The sequence below is a fragment of the Helianthus annuus genome, chromosome 13 (assembly GCF_002127325.2).
Source record: "Helianthus annuus cultivar XRQ/B chromosome 13, HanXRQr2.0-SUNRISE, whole genome shotgun sequence".
In the NCBI taxonomy this organism is placed as follows: Eukaryota; Viridiplantae; Streptophyta; class Magnoliopsida; order Asterales; family Asteraceae; genus Helianthus; species Helianthus annuus.
In genome coordinates this window covers 69,121,887-69,138,222 of record NC_035445.2, presented here as the reverse complement: position 1 = coordinate 69,138,222, position 16,336 = coordinate 69,121,887, and the positions used below count along the sequence as shown (strand labels likewise).

At 38.8% G+C, this 16,336-nt stretch overlaps 1 protein-coding gene across 1 annotated transcript; it reads left to right on the top strand.

The window, feature by feature from the left end:
• The first annotated feature begins 13,441 nt into the window (after window positions 1-13,441).
• Window positions 13,442-13,873, top strand: LOC110901005 (uncharacterized mitochondrial protein AtMg00810-like). The gene has a single exon (XM_022147860.1). It carries the CDS (start codon window positions 13,442-13,444, stop codon window positions 13,871-13,873), a length of 432 nt encoding a protein of 143 aa, XP_022003552.1.
• The last annotated feature ends 2,463 nt before the right edge of the window (window positions 13,874-16,336 follow it).

Here is a 16,336-nt window from a genome sequence, read left to right as displayed (position 1 = left end):
GTTAGTCTTTGCTTAAGGATTCTAAAGGCTTCTTCTTGTTTTGGTCCCCATTCAAACTTAATGGATTTACAGGTTAACTTGGTTAAAGGAATGGCTATTCTAGAAAAATCTCGAATAAATCTTCTATAATAACCGGCCAATCCTAAGAAACTTCTAACCTCAGTTGGTGATTCAGGGGTTTTCCATTTGGCAATTGCCTCGATCTTTGTTGGATTCACATGGATTCCTTCATGGTTAACTAAATGTCCAAGAAATTGTACCTGCTCTAACCAAAACTCTCACTTTGAAAACTTAGCATAAAGCTTTTCCTTTCTTAATAGACTTAAAAGTAAATGCAAGTGCTTTGTATGTTCCTCTTTACTCTTAGAGTAAATTAGAATATCATCTATGAAGACAATTATGAATTTATCCAAATATGGCTTACATATTCGATTTATCATGTCCATAAATGCAGCTGGGGCATTGGTTAAACCAAATGGCATGACAGTAAATTCATAATGGCCATACCTTGTTCTGAATGCGGTCTTAGGAATGTCCTCTTCCTGTACTTTCAATTGATGATATCCTGATCTTAAATCGATCTTGGAGAAAAATCGAGCTCCTTGAAGTTGATCGAACAGATCATCGATTCTTGGTAATGGATACCGATTCTTAATCGTGACTTTGTTCAATTCACGGTAGTCAATGCACATACGCATTGATCCGTCCTTCTTTTTGATAAACAAAATCGGTACTCCCCATGGCGATGAGCTTGGCTGTATAAATCCTTTCTCCAATAATCATCTAATTGTTTCTTTAGCTCCTGCATTTCAGCGGGTGCCAAACGGTAAGGTGCTTTGGCAATCGGTGCTGTCCCTGGTAGCAGATGGATTCTGAATTCAACTTCCCTGTCTGGCGGCAGTCCTAGCAATTCCTCTGGAAAGACATCTAAAAACTGGGACACTACTGGAATGTCTTTTAGTTCTTTTCCTTTAGTGTTAGTGATTATAGAAATCAAATACACTATAGATCCTTTTCTTATATAACTTGCAGTTTTCATCACAGAGATGAATTTTGTGGATCTAGATGGCTTATCTCCTTTAATTGTGATCTTTTCACCCTTTGGTGAATTTACTTGAATTGACTTTTGATCACATAAAATATTGGCTTTATTGGCTATTAACCAATCTATTCCTAACACGACGTCAAATCTTACCAGATTCATTGGGTAAAGGTTTGCAATAAATTTTTGATTAGAAATTTCTGTTCTTGCTCCATGCAAGACTTTAGAAATCCTAACGGTTTCTCCATTTGCTGTCTCTACTAGACATTCTTGTGGTAGTTTAGTTAATGATTGATTTAGAAGTTTGCAAAACGAAGTATTAATAAAACGTTGGTTCGCACCAGAGTCAAATAATACTTTAGAAAAAATATCATTAACTAAGAACGTACCAGCTATGATGTCCGGAATCATCTTGGCTTCATCTACAGTTAGAACAAATGCTCTAGCATTTTTAGTGTTCTTGTTGTTTGAAGTTGGAGCTAACTTCGGACAGTTTGGCTTGATATGACCTTTTTCTCCACAGTTGAAGCACAATCCATTACTGGTTTTCCTCCTGCAATCTGCTTCCTTGTGTCCTGGTGCCTTGCAGTAATTGCAATGAGTGGAGCATCTTCCAGAATGCTTCTTCTTGCAGATCCTGTAGTATGGTGCAGAGGTAGAACCTACATTCCTACAGTTGGAATTCCCAGAACGAAATTCTTGGGTAAGCCTTTGGGTTAGGTTTCTCCTCTGGTCTTCTTCTCTAGTACGCACCAGTTCATCAGTCAAGGTATTGGCTAGTTCTACAGCTTCTTCTATGGTTTGGGGTCTAGCTGCCTTGACTACATGCTTAATTTCCCCAATTAATCCCCAGATGTAACGGGAGATTAATACTGGTTTAGGTGATGCAAGGGTTGGCACTATTCTAGCATACTCAAAGAATGTAGTAGTGTACCCCTTACTATCTACCCCGGTCATTCTTCAAAGAATGTAGTAGTGTACCCCTTACTATCTACCCCGGTCATTCTAAGATTTAGAAACTTGTTTGCTATCTGTTCTTTTTCATTGGAAGGGCAGAATTTCCTTTCTACCATATTTTTGAACTCTTCCCATTCCATGTTGTATACCCTATCACTTCCCCTTGACTGGAGGATAGTGTTCCACCATTCTAGGGCTGAGTTCTTAAACAGATTCAAAGCAAACATTATCTTGTCTTCTTCAGCACACTTACTTATTTTCAGAACAGCTTTAGTCTTTTCTATCCAGCGTAAAGCTGCAATGGGTCCTTCATTGCCTGAGAATTCTATTGGTTTGCAAGACCAGAATTCTTTATAAGAACAACCATATGGCATGGTTCTTCTTTTTTTGGGAATGGGCACCTGAAGTACGGGTCCATTGTTTATGCTGTGTTCTGGTTCAGTTGGTCGCTTACTGCTATGCTTACTTTTATTATTCGCTTCTTGAACCGTTTGAATAATAAATGGCATTGCATCTATAATTCCTTGTGCCACTATGTGTTGAACGGCACTATTATCCATTTGGTTTCCATTGTTATTGTTGTTTGGATTCTCATTATTCAGATTTTCATTATTCGAGTGGTTGTCGTTCTGAATATTATCATTCTGGTTTTCCTGATTCACTTCGTTGTCCATCTGAATTTTAAACAATTGCCACTTATTAATCTCACAAAATAATATTTAATACAACCAATCACACAACACACAGGTTGACCAAAAACGTCGAGCATTGCGACTTTTACTCTTTCTTATAGTATGCATCTAATACACACCAGTACTGGAATTAAAATTACAATACCGACTGAAATTTAAAACTACACTACTAGTAATAGGCATCCGTAGTTTTTTTTTTCTAACACATACACACATATTTTATTATTATATTATATTATTACTACCGTTCCCACTATCACATTCATGGATATGGATTCATCCAAAAATCCATATTGCGCTCGTCGTATTTCCATATGAGACGCTCTCCCACCTGTCGCATTCGTTCACTACTCTCTAAAATTTCCTCACCGAAAGTCCTAAGTTCTTGTACGTTTTCTGCACTCATTGGGGGTGCAGGTTCTAGGACTGGGTTCGGAATCTGGGGTGCGGGTTCCTGGTATGGGGGTATAGGGGCCTGGTATGGGTAAGGATTTTCTAAGATCTCCCTAATGTATGCATCGTTATTAAAATAGGGATCTAGAGTATCTAATCCTGGGTAGGCTCCTAGGTTGGACATTGGCACATCTTCCTGTATCGGGTAGCGTTGCACATAGTCCCTAACATCATCCCACCAGGGGTCGTAATTTGGGTCTAGGGGATTTGGTGCAGGTACCCTAGGTATTTCCTCCGGGTTGAAATCATGCATTTCTACTTGATTTCCAGGGTTTTCTATTTCCATGGGTTGATCAGGAATTGGTGATTGTGGTTGGGGTGCTAGCATTTGCTCCAGGTTAGGGTCAGCTGCAGTGGTTGCTAAGATATGAATATTAGCTATTCCCCTATTAAGCATATCCTGGGCATATGCATCGGTTTCTCTTTTGGCTGCGGCTAACACTCGCTGTTCCTGTAACTTTTTCATACGCTTTCTACGCTCATGTGCTCCCCTACTGAACCATTCCCCTCTTTTTTCTGAGGAAATGGCTCTTCAGATTGAGCCTTAAACATAAAGATTCCTTCTTCCATATCAGCAGAGTACCCCGAGAGGGCAGGCTGAGAAGAGGAGGTGCCTTCGCTTCTAGGCGAACCAGACAATTGACGATACGCGTCAGATGGTCCTTGGTCACTCATACTGTAAACTAACAGATAGTCAGATAATACATAACAAGAAAATACAATTATGCACATATTTTTGTAATTTATTTCCTAACACTTTGAATTTTGATGTCAGCAAAACACTTCTGTGGCTGAATCAGTGGCATAGCTCTGATACCACCTTCTGTCGCAGCCCCTGATCCCTAATCCCCGGGAGCGGGCGGCCGCGAGCCAGTTTTGGTGGTATCACGTTATTGTCTAATTTGGCAGCGGAAATTTTCATCAGGACCGTAGTTAGGAAATAATTTATCAGAGTAAACCACCACATTTTATAATATTAAATACATGGATAAAACCCAAGTTTTCAGTATACACACTTTTATAGGAATAAATCCTATTTTATTTAACAAAATATCTATTTTATTCTTAGGTAACTTTATTGCCACTTTTCCAAGCCTTCAGTGCTGTCCAGCTGGCTTCTATTTGGCTTTCACATATTGTTACCTGAAACGCGTTTTAAAAACATTTTGTCAGTGGGAAATACCGATGAGTGAATCCCAGTTTAACCAAGTTTAAGTAAAACCATTTCACACTGTACAGTATTGAGGGCGATCTCGCAATTACATTTGTTTCCAAGTTATACCAATTATCACCCGTCGGTACTGTTAGACCTGACTTGTGGAAATGTTACTCCTTGACCAGGTGGTAACAAATTTTGTATACAAAACCCCAACATACCCACGATAATTGTATTCTTACAAATACTCAATAACTGTTATTCGCATGGAAAGGTATTTAAGGTTTTGTAAAAATAGTTAACAAAAAGATTTACAAAAAGTGGATCAACTCACATTGCTATTTTAGGGTTTTCAGTAAGGACTTCCTGGAAAAAATCTATAAATTACACAAATGCACGTGTGTTAGTATAATAACCCATTTTAACATTAGTAATACCCTCCCCGAGACGGCATTCCAACGACTACGTCGGGCAGAACCACGACAGCCGTTACGGAACCCTAGATCAATCGGGCAGAGTATCTAATACGTCCCCAGGGATTATAATACTTACATCGTAGCAGAACCTCGCTATTTAGGGGGGGGGGGTATTAGACTCGGGTATAATGCTCGCTATTTAATTTTGAGAGAAAGAAAAGAAAGTTTGAACGATCGAAACTGAAGGCCGATGCTCACAATTTATAGGGCTGTAATCTGCATTTCTCGTGGCCCGCGTAAAGGTAAGCCTAGGCTTACGCGGTCCGCGTCAACCCTAGGTCAAAGCGTAGGTGATTCGGGTCATCAGGTAGGGTCAACATGCGTCAGACACGTGGCCGCACCGGGCTGTGCCACAATCTAAGACTCTCACGGCCCGCGTAAGGGTAAGCTTAAGCTTACGCGGCCCGCCTGAACTTAAAATTCTGATTTCTATTTTATTTTTAATGTTATATTGTATTTTGGGCTCGGTTTTCACATATGGGGTATATTTAAAGACATATTAGGACATTTTAAACATTTTAGGGCGTCGGAAAAATAATCGAGGGTTTCGGTTTTCTTAAGGATTGTTACACAGGGACTGTTGTGTAATTTGCTGAAAGTTGAGGTTATGAAGGAAAGAAAAAGGAAAAGAAAATAAATACTAAAAAATAAAGACCACGGGACTCGAACCCGGGTCGATGGTATCAACAAGCGCGCGCCCACCCAGCTGAGCTGGGTCTTGACATCGAATGTAACTCGGCTTCAAATTCATTTAACAACTCGCAGCGGCCCAAATAAGCAGCCGCGACCAGGCCCCTTCCCAGCTCGATTTTTTAGCGATTTTTGTGTTTTTCTTTGAATTTAAACCATGTTTAGCATTTATTATTCAACTACAACCTAACGCAACTCTTCCCTATAAAACCCAAACATAATCCAAGCATTTTACACTTTGCAAATCATCAAAAACACTCTCAAATCCTCCTCTAATCAGCTGTGAATCACAAACTCGAGCAGATTCATACCAAGTTACATAAGTATGCATAACTCTCTCATTTTTTAACTTTTTCACTTGATTCTATTTCCCACTTGCTTGGAACAACCTTAGGAACATTTCTAGAGGTTTTCCATAGAAAACCAAGCTCTAGAATGTCCCCAAAAAGGCTCCAAAGTGGACTGTTCATTTCAGTTTTCATCTAAACTTGATTAAACTTGAGTCTAACTCATCTCAAACCTATGTACTAATTCTTATAACCTCATCTATGATTAGTTAGGCTTAAAAAATGGCTGAGAAATGTTAAATCAGAGGATAAAACCTCAAAATCTTTCTGTTTTGTTCAAGGGTTTAACCCACAAGTGATGTTCAAGCCTAAGGTTTGATGATTGTGTGATTTAGGATTAGCTTGGGCTATCCTACTTAAAAATCCACGCATTGCTTGATGTTTTCCTCTTAGAATAGTTGTTATCTCATTATTTCTTGTAAGTTCATGACCCTCATTGTTGTTTATAACAAGTGAAGTGGTGAACAATAAGAGGTACCTTAATGGAAGCTTTGTTCTTCCTACCTCATGTATGAATTCCATAACACTTAGAGATGCCTAAATGAAGACTTTAATCTTCTACCTCATGCTTGACATATATGATATAATATACTCTATGTAATACTTATGTAACATTCAATCAAACTGAACACTTGATGATGAACAAGTGCACATTGTCAAGTTAGTAAGTATATCATCTAAGCATCATATGTGATGGATGATTATTTTCCTATGTCTATGTTCATGTATTTTAAGTTCTGAATCTATAATCTTCCGTTATTCCCCAAACTCACACACCTATGTTTTCTTCGTGTAGAAGGACAAGGTGCTCCAAATTAATCCATCCACCAACATCATGTTGGAACTTTTGAGATCGTTCATACTTGTACTGGATTAGTTTTATTATAGTTTGTAACTTGTTTTAAAGTCTAGGGGCATATTTTGTAATTAAATGAAAGTAGCAAACCTGACTTGGTGTAGTTAAGATTCCAGCATAATGATAATTATGCTGGCAAGTCAGGATCTATATAAGTTCAAGCATTGTTGCCCTAGCCAAGCTTTTGGCTCTTTTGGTGAATAGAAGTGTTGTTTACATTCAATCTTTGCTATTGTGCTTAAATCTGATATCCAAGGTGCTTTATTGATTTACATTCTTGTTTGGATTCAATACAACACTTGTTGTATTCATCATTCCATTAGCTTCATCTTCATTCTTGATTCTTCTTAACTTTCTCATAGTACAAACACTTAATCAATAGGTGTTTTGGACTAAAATAATCAACCACTGTGATCCGGATTGATATTGGGATCTACAATTTGGTATCAGAGCCTTAGTGCTCTTGGTTGTTGTGTTTTTGTTAAGATTTTTCAAAGTTTTGAAGGTTTTTCAAAGTTTCAAGGTTTTTCAAATTTTTGGACTTAAATTGGATTGATTTGGTGTGTTTAATCGATAGGTTGTTGTTAATCTGTGATTAGGGAGTCATTTTGGATATTTTGATGCATCAAAACATGGTTTTTGAGTCGTTTTTGAGTAATTAAAGGGTTTTAGTTCGTGTTAAACTCTCTGGTTGACGAAATTATTTTGAATATAGCGAAGTTATTTTGAATGTGGCGAACTTATTGTTGAATACAACGAAGATATTTTTGAATACAGCGAACTTAAGCTTGAATATAGCGAAATCACTTTGAACATCGCTTAATCGTCAATTTCGCCGACTAAAACTCGAGCAAAGTTGCCGATCTCTGGCGAAATAGTGCCAAGTGTCCCTGTAGCGAAATTATCGAAGGCGACTTCGAGAACTGTGATAAAGAACCACAACGTTTTTATCACGGTGTGCGGCGAAATAAGCCAAATTAACGTGTGTGTTTATTGTATCAGCGGAATTAGCTTCTTCGCTCATGCAGGATTTCTCCGCGTACCGGCAAAGACAGTTGACCAGCGAAGATCCTCGGCGAAATTGTTTCTGTTCCTCTAATTTCGGTCAGATCTCCGGCGAAATTACCTATTTCACCGGCGAAATTGTTCACCAGCAGTCTTTCAGCGAAATTAACCTCTGATCAGCTTTCTTAAGTCAAAAACAAGTCAAGATGTCCTTGAATCAGCTAAGTCCAATTGCTCAAGCTGAACTTGAGACCGGAACCACCACAAGTCCACCAAAGTTGAAAGGAGCTGAAGATTTCGGTACTTAGAAGAATCGAATCAAGGCATTCTTCGAATTCACTGACTACAACCTATGGCTTTATGTCATCGCTGGACCCCACGTTCCAACGGTGGTTCAAGGAGATGTTATAGTCAATAACGACCCCACAACCTTCACCGATGAAGACAAAGCTCTAATCCAACGCGACCGTCGTGCACATGCTGCCTTAACCATGGCTTTGTCAACTGACGACTGCAACATGTTTGAAGAATACCGAACTGCTAATGATCTCTGGCACGCTTTGATCGAACACTACGAGGGAAATGAAGAGCTACATGAGAGCAAAAGAGACATGGTGCAGAAGCAATAGGACATGTTTAGGGGAATTCGTGGAGAAAGCCTCTCTGATCATAACAGTCGTTTTCTGAATATGATGACCAAGATGAAGAAGGCAGGAAATCCAGTCACAAATCGTGCCGCCATAAAGAAGCTTCTGGTCTCGCTTCCAAAGGAATTGAGCCTTCAATGCATGATGATAAAAATGGATTTCCTCAACAATCCAAATCCTGTCACTCTGTCCGATTTAATCAACACTCTGAAAGCTTTTGAAATGGATGTCAACAAACGCGAAATGAATACAACTAGTTACTCTCCAAAGGCAGCTCAGACTTCTACTGGACTAAAGAATGTGGCATTTCTATCCTCAGGAGGCACCAGTAAACAAGCCTCCGAGATGTCCTACTTTAACGTTTCCGCAAGCGCGTCAAAGGCTCCACAATCTAGTGATAAGGCTGCTGTGGTTGGTGATACTCAAGCTGTGAAAGTGTCAACTGAACATGTAGCACTTTTTAACATGTTTTTGAGTAGCTATGAAGCTCTAATGTCGGGAGAACTCAAGAAGGAGATGCTCACTGCTGAATATATGTATCAGGTTGATCCAGATGACATGGAGGAGATGGATTTAAAGTGGCAGATGGCTATGATCACTTTGAGGATGAAGAAGTTTCAGGATAAGACTTGAAAGCGTCTAAGTCTTGGAAAAGCTGGTTTTGACAAATCCAAGCTGAGATGCTACAACTGCAAAAATCTGGGTCACTTCAAGCGAGAGTGTCCTTTGTTGAAGGAGGGAAACACTGAAGTTGCTCATGTCACAAAACAAATTGCTATCAAAGAAAATAAGAACAATGCCACTCCCAGCACACCAAAAGCTCTAGTTGTTGAAGATTATGATTAGGGTGAAGAAATTACAGAACCCAAAGAACAAGTCAACAAAGCTCTCATGGCAAAGATCTCAAGCGGGTCGTCATCAAAACAATTTGAGAAACAGACTGCTGGAATCCCAAAGGGTGACAACATTGCTTACAAGGGTCTGAAAAGCATTCTCATCTCCCCGGAGCCTGATAAAGAAAAGAAATCTAAAGAAGCTGAAAAACCAAAGGAGCATGTTCCTAAGGAGTCATCTGATGAGGAGAAAGAAAAGAGAAAAGTCTCAGCAGCAGCCATGAAAACTGAAATCTTCCAAAGAAAAAGCTGACAAAGACTTGGTAAATAGTATTCCACGTAACTTTAAAGTAAAGTTATGCACACCAGCATGCGTTGACGTCGTGGCACATTACAAATATCTTAACCTAGAATTTGAGAGGCAAAAAGACAAAGCTTTAAAATTTAACAAAGAACTTAAACAGAACGATGCCGCATATCAGAGAAAGTTGAATTCAACTTTAGCTGAAATGCAAACTTTAAAAGAATTTGTTTTTAGAAAAGATTTTATCATTAACGATCCCACAGATAGATTGGAAAAGGCTTTGAATGAAAAGAATAAATTGCAAATTATCATAGACAAATGGAATGTCAGTCAGAAGGCCTTTACTGACATCAAAAACTGCCAACGACCAACGTATTTAAAAGACGGGATTGGGTATAAGGATAGGCAAGGAAATGAAAGAAAACTTTTCTTTCCACCACATAGCAAAAACTATGTGCCTATGCCAACTCTTCATCCCGACAATGATTTCATTGATGAAAAGGCCTCTGTAGAACAAAATGATTCTTTCGAAAACGAAACAACCGCTAATATTTCTAAAAGTGATGCAGATCTAATTGTGTGTAAAGAAGATGTGTGCGATGAGGATGGAGACCGCGGCGGTTCAAAAATAGGAATAGGTTATTCCGGCGACAGTTATTCCACCGTTAACTGGTTCGCCTGGAACTGTTCTAAGAAAAACAATATTCGGGATGAATGTAATAATTTAATTAGGACGGATGACTGTAATGGCCGTGTGCCTAAATTTAATTCTTCGGATGACTGTAAGGGCCATGTGCCTACATTTGAGACCCGTGATCATGAACATGCTATGTTTGAATGTCATGATTTAAATTCTGCATTTTGTGATGATAAAAATGTTTGTGAATCTCCTATATTTGTGCCAGAATTGAAAAAGAATAGCTTTGGAAAATTCCTCACCGAGGAAATTCTAGAATTTATTCCATCTTGAATAGGAATGACAGATTCAGAAAATAAAGTCGCTGAAGATCACAGCAAAGAAGACTCAAGCGGTGCTGCCTCAGAAAAGGAAAAAGAGACTTTAAGTCCTGATGAAGAGCGAAAATCAGAAACGTCAAGTGAAGATCAAACAACAGAAGGTGAGAGCTCCGAAGATTCAAGTGGCGAAGCAATTGAAGATCAAAATTCAGAAAGTTCAAGTGAAGATCAAAGCTGCGGTGATTCAAGTTACGAAGCAAGTGAAGAGCAAAATTCAAGTGAATATCAAACATTAGAAAGTTCATCAGATTCCGACAATGATGAAGAATGTTCAGAAGATGAAAGTCGAGTTGACAAGAAAATGAAGAAAGCAGAAAGCTCAAGACACTCATCACATACATCATCTTCTAACACCAAAAGGCCCAGACGTAAACGATGTTTTCGCTGTGGTCATTTAGGACATACAGCGAAACATTGTAAAAACAAGAATTTTTCTAAACCAGAATATGATTTTGTCAAAAATTTCACAAATCAGCTTGGTTATCTTAAGAAATCTGTTAAAAATCTGGTTAATTCAACAACTTATTTTTGGAAACAAAAAGAGGACACCGTGGCTCAAAACCACGATAGATTCCAAATGAAGCAAATCTGCGTTCCCAAATCAAACTAATTTGTGTATATTCTTGTATTTCAGAATAAACTTCAGAAATGGCTTCGTATGCTCATGGAATATATCTGGCATGTCGACAGCGGATGTTCAAGACACATGACAGGCTTGAAGGAACTTCTGAAAAATTTTCGTTTTATTGACGGTGATTTCGTGTCATTCGCTGGAGACGAGAAGGGAGGAAAGATCGTTGGAATAGGAGATGTTGTGTCTGAAGCACTCACTTTGTAAAATGTCAGCTATGTTCCAGAATTGTGCTACAATCTCATGAGTGTATCACAAGTCTGTGATAAAGGAATATCGATGCTTTTCAACGACATGGAATGCTGGTTTCTCAAGCCTGAATATGTCGTTCCTACAGAAATGATCATGCTCACGGCTCCAAGACAAAACAACACATATGTGCTCAACATGAAAAACGCCAAGACAAATGATAACTTGACCTGTTTAATCTCAAAGGCTTCAGAATCGGAGTCACTGCTTTGGCACAGGCGATTGGGGCATGTAAATTTCAAGAATATGAACAAACTCTCTAAGTTAAACTTAGTAAGAGGACTTCCGATAAAATAATTTCCTTTTTCTGAAAAATGTATAGCATGCGCCCAAGGAAACAACACAAGAAATCGCACAAGTCCAAAGCAGTGAACACGATTACTGCGCCTCTTCAGTTGATGCATATGGATCTTTTTGGTCCAATAAGTGTTAAAAGTCTTGCTAAAAGTTCTTACCGTTTGGGGATTACAGATGATTTCTCTCGTTTTTCATGGGTATATTTTCTTGAAGCCAAGAGTGAGACAGCTGATATCCTTAAGTCATTCATTCCCTTGATTGAAAACGTGACCAGATTAAAACTGAAGTCGATCAGAAGTGATAATGGTTCCGAATTCAAAAATCAAACCTTCATATCCTTCTGTGCAGAAAAGGGAATTCATCTTCAATATAGTGCGGCCAGAACTCCTCAACAAAATGGAGTTGCTGAACGTAAGAACAGAACGTTGATCGAAGCCGCGAGAACCATGCTGGTGGATTTAAAGCTTCCAATCATCTTTTGGGCAGAAGCAGTAAATACAGCATGCTACGTTCTGAACAGGGTTCTCATCGTAAAACCTCACGGAAAAACGGCATATGAACTTCTCTTCAAAAGAAAGCCGCTTATTGACTTCTTCAGACCATTTGGATGTTCGTGCACTCTTCTAAACACTCAAGAAAATCTCATCAAGTTCGAAGCGGTGGGTGATATCTATTATTTCATGGGATATTCATCCACACAGAAAGCCTACAGAGTCTACAACAAAAGAACAAAGATGGTGATTGAATCATATTATGTTGACTTTTAAGAAGGAAACTACACTAACACTGGAAGTACTCCCGATTGGTTTTATGACGTGGGTGTGATTTTCAACACCTTTGAAATTCCAGAAGATATTCCAGAAGCAGAACCTGCTGAAGCTGCTCAAGTTGAACCTCTGTTTGATTCTTCAGATATAGGTGTAACTCCTTTCACTACCCGTTTCTCTCCATTTTCTGCTAATCCACTTCTCTCTATGGATGAAGTAAATGGTGACACTTCGCCTGAGAACACCCCTGAAAACGGTGCTTCTTCTTCACAGGCAAATGTGGATGAACCAACTCAAGAAGATGACCCTCCAGTAATCTACGTTGACGAACACTTCACCAATCTTCCGCAGCAAATTGAGTCTCACACAAATGCAGGATACAAAACAAATCGCAATCATCCTCTTGAAAATGTCATAGGTGTAGTAGAAGAAGGAGTACGCACACGTGGTCAGTCATCAAGTATCAACAAAGGTCTTTATGCAGCTTTTCTATCGCAATTCGTGCCACGTGATATTGAAGAAGCCATTCAAGACTCCAGTTAGGTTCAGGCCATGCAGGAAGAACTATCTCAATTTCACAAACTCAAAGTGTGGGAGTTAGTAGATCTACCTGAAGGAAAGTTTCCAATTGGTACAAAATGGGTCTTTCGTAACAAGATGGATGATCATGGAGTAGTAATCAAGAACAAGGCTAGATTGGTGGTGCAAGGTTTCCGTCAGGAGGAAGGAATTGAATACGAAGAAGTTTTTGCTCCACTTGCAAGATTGGAGGCAATTAGAATATTCCTGGCATACGCATCATACAGAAATTTCAAAGTTTTTCAGAGGGATGTAAAGAGTGCTTTTCTCTACGGGAAGTAAAGGAAGAAGTCTACGTGTGTCAGCCTCCAGGTTTCGAAGATCCTCATTTTCCAAGTCGTTACTACAAGTTGGACAAAGCCCTCTATGGTCTTCACCAAGCTCCACGTGCTTGGTACGAGACTTTGTCAACTTATCTGTTGAAGTGTGGATACACCAGAGGAATGATTGACATGACCCTCTTCACCAAACGAATGGGAGAAGATGTAATGCTGGTTCAAATTTACGTAGACGGTATCATTTTCGGGTCAACTAATGAGGAACTGTGTAGAGAATTCGAGACCGTCATGAAGGCAAAGTTCGAAATGAGCATGATGGGAGAACTCACGTTCTTCTTAGGGTTAGAAGTGAAGCAAAAGGAGGACGGCATTCTCATTCATCAGGCAAAGTACATTCGGGATGTTCTCACGAAGTACAACATGAACGACTGTAAAGTTGCTAGCACCTCGTTCGCCTCTCAGACAGAGCTTACTCTAGATCCTCAAGGAAAACCAGTGAACAAGTCCTTTTACCGCTCAATGATAGGCTCTCTGATGTACTTAACCGCAAGCAGACCTGACATTATGTGGGCAGTCTGTCTCTGTGCTCGCTTTTAGACAAATCCCAAAGAATCACATGAAACTGCTGTGAAGCGCATCTTCCGCTATCTTAAAGGAACTCCGAAACTAGGTCTTTGGTATCCTAAAGATAGTAATTTTGATCTTATTGCTTATTCTGACAATGATCATGCAGTTTGTAAAGTAGATCGCTGGTCTGTATCAGGAGGATGTCAATTCTTGGGAAATCGACTGATCTCCTGGCAAAGCAAGAAACAGACAACTGTGTCCACCTCCACCGCTCAAGCAGAGTACACCGCGGCCTACAGTTGCTGTTCACAAGTTCTCTGGATACAAAATCAGTTGTTGGATTATGGAATCAACATCATGAAGACTCCTATATTCATCGACAATGAGGCATGTGTCACACCCCAACCGATGGCGGAAACATCGGGATGAGACGAACAAATTGCTCAAAACAACATAACACTAATTGTGACAATATAATTTAAATTCAATTTCATAAATTCTAAAATGTCATACATTGTTCAAATAAACAAACAGGATTCCAACATAGTTATTTCTAGGTGTGTTTCTAATCCAACCTAACTTGATTCTTGAATCTTCATCTATCAACCTGCAACATGTATTAAAGTAACATCAACAAAAGTTGGCGAGTATACAGGTTTGATACATAGCATAAAGTAGAGTAAAAAATTTAAATACTCATATCCAACATGAACAACATAATACAAGTTACTAATATGCTGAAACAGTGTCACTATATGTCAAACCCAAGTTTCCAACGCAAACACCCCAAGACTCACTCAAGGGCGCTGCGTAAATAAGTATAAGAAGTCTAACAAGTCTCACAAGTTTCCAACGCAACCACCCCAAGACTCACTCAAGGGCGGTGCGTAAATAAGTATAAGAAGTCTAACAAGTTTCCAACGCAAACACCCCAAGACTCACTCAAGGGCGGTGCATACTCCTATAGCATAGGAGTTTAATAAGTATAAGAAGTCTAACAAGTCTCACAAGTTTAACAAGTTTAACAAGTCTAACAAGTTTAATAAGTTTAACAAGGTTAATGAGCATATAGACACGAAAAGTTTACCTAGCATACGAGATTAACAAGCATCAAATTAAGTCATGTTTAAAATGGATAGAGTGTGCATATAACAAGTTTCAAGTGTTGTGTAATTTGAATATAGAATACATGTTGCACCCAAAGTGTTTAAAACGAAAATGGGATCGAGTATACTCACTTTGGTTATGCATAAGAATTCCTTGAAAAAAAATAACGCACGAGGAGGAATTCGGAACTTGGAACAATGAGAGTTATCCTAAAACAAGAATCAGAAAAGTACTAAATAAAAAAGGAAAAGTGAATAATAAAATTAATTGTATCTACACGTAGGGTATGATTTGGGTCATCACAGTTTCCTAAATTGGGGATCCGGGTGAGATCAAAGATCGTCACCTCTTAAAAGGTTAGAAGTTGTCCCGACCGTATTCATACCATTTACGAATATTCATAAACGCAATGTATCGAATGCAATCGGTTTAAATAATTATAAACTAAAGAATTAAACGAAATTATTTAATTTATTTTTAAATACATGTATGATGTTTGAAATATAAATTAGTTAAACTTAAATGTTTTGATTTAATTAAATTTAATGAGTCATAAATAGGTTATTAAATAAAATAAGAAAAAAAAACACTAAAGTGCCGTGAAGTTTGTAAAAGAATAAGAATCGTTTATTAATTTAGTCAAATATCAAAATGCTAGTCCTTCTTCTCCAACCAAATAAACCCAACCACAACTGTTTTCACTTTTTCTTTACTTTGCAGCCCAATTCGAATAGGAACAGAACATTAGACATAAATCATTTTTGTTGCTTATAATTATGAATTAAAGATGGTGTTTTTTTTATAGCCTAAATCGGATATATAAAGAATGAAGATAAGTATACCGAAACGAGATAAAAGACAAGGAAAATTATACCGATACGAGATGGTTCGTAAGCTCCGACGAACCCCGGTTGATCCTATGTGCGACTCCGGTGGCGGTGCGGCTAGACTTCCGGCGATGTATGGTTGTTCCGGCAAGGTGAGTGCGTGTGTGTTATCGAACAGAGGGGATGGGTGAGTGTGTCGAGGTGGCTGTGGTTGTTTGTGGGGATGTCCGAAACAGAATGTGTGGGGGTTGTGAAGGTATTCGAGTGATGTGCCGGTCTCGAGAGGGTTGGGTATGTTGTTTATATAAGTTTCAAGTCTCGCAAAGTACGGAAAAGATTTATGATTGATCGTAACAATGGAAACGCGGAATGTAATTGTCAATCACGATAGGAATGAATTGCGGAAAGATATAAATTACCGGTAAATCAGCGGCGGTTGTAAAATGGAATTAAAAGCTGGTCACCGAAAAATTCAGCGAACAAGATTTGGAAAGAAGCAGCGTTGACTGGTTCAGCTTGTTTTGGCGGCAAAAGATGGCTGTTATGAGTTATCGGATTG

What these genes read in the sequence shown, in the direction of transcription:
- LOC110901005 (XM_022147860.1), top strand. Translation starts at nt 13,442, where the DNA reads ATGATTGACATGACCCTCTTCACCAAACGAATGGGAGAAGATGTAATG.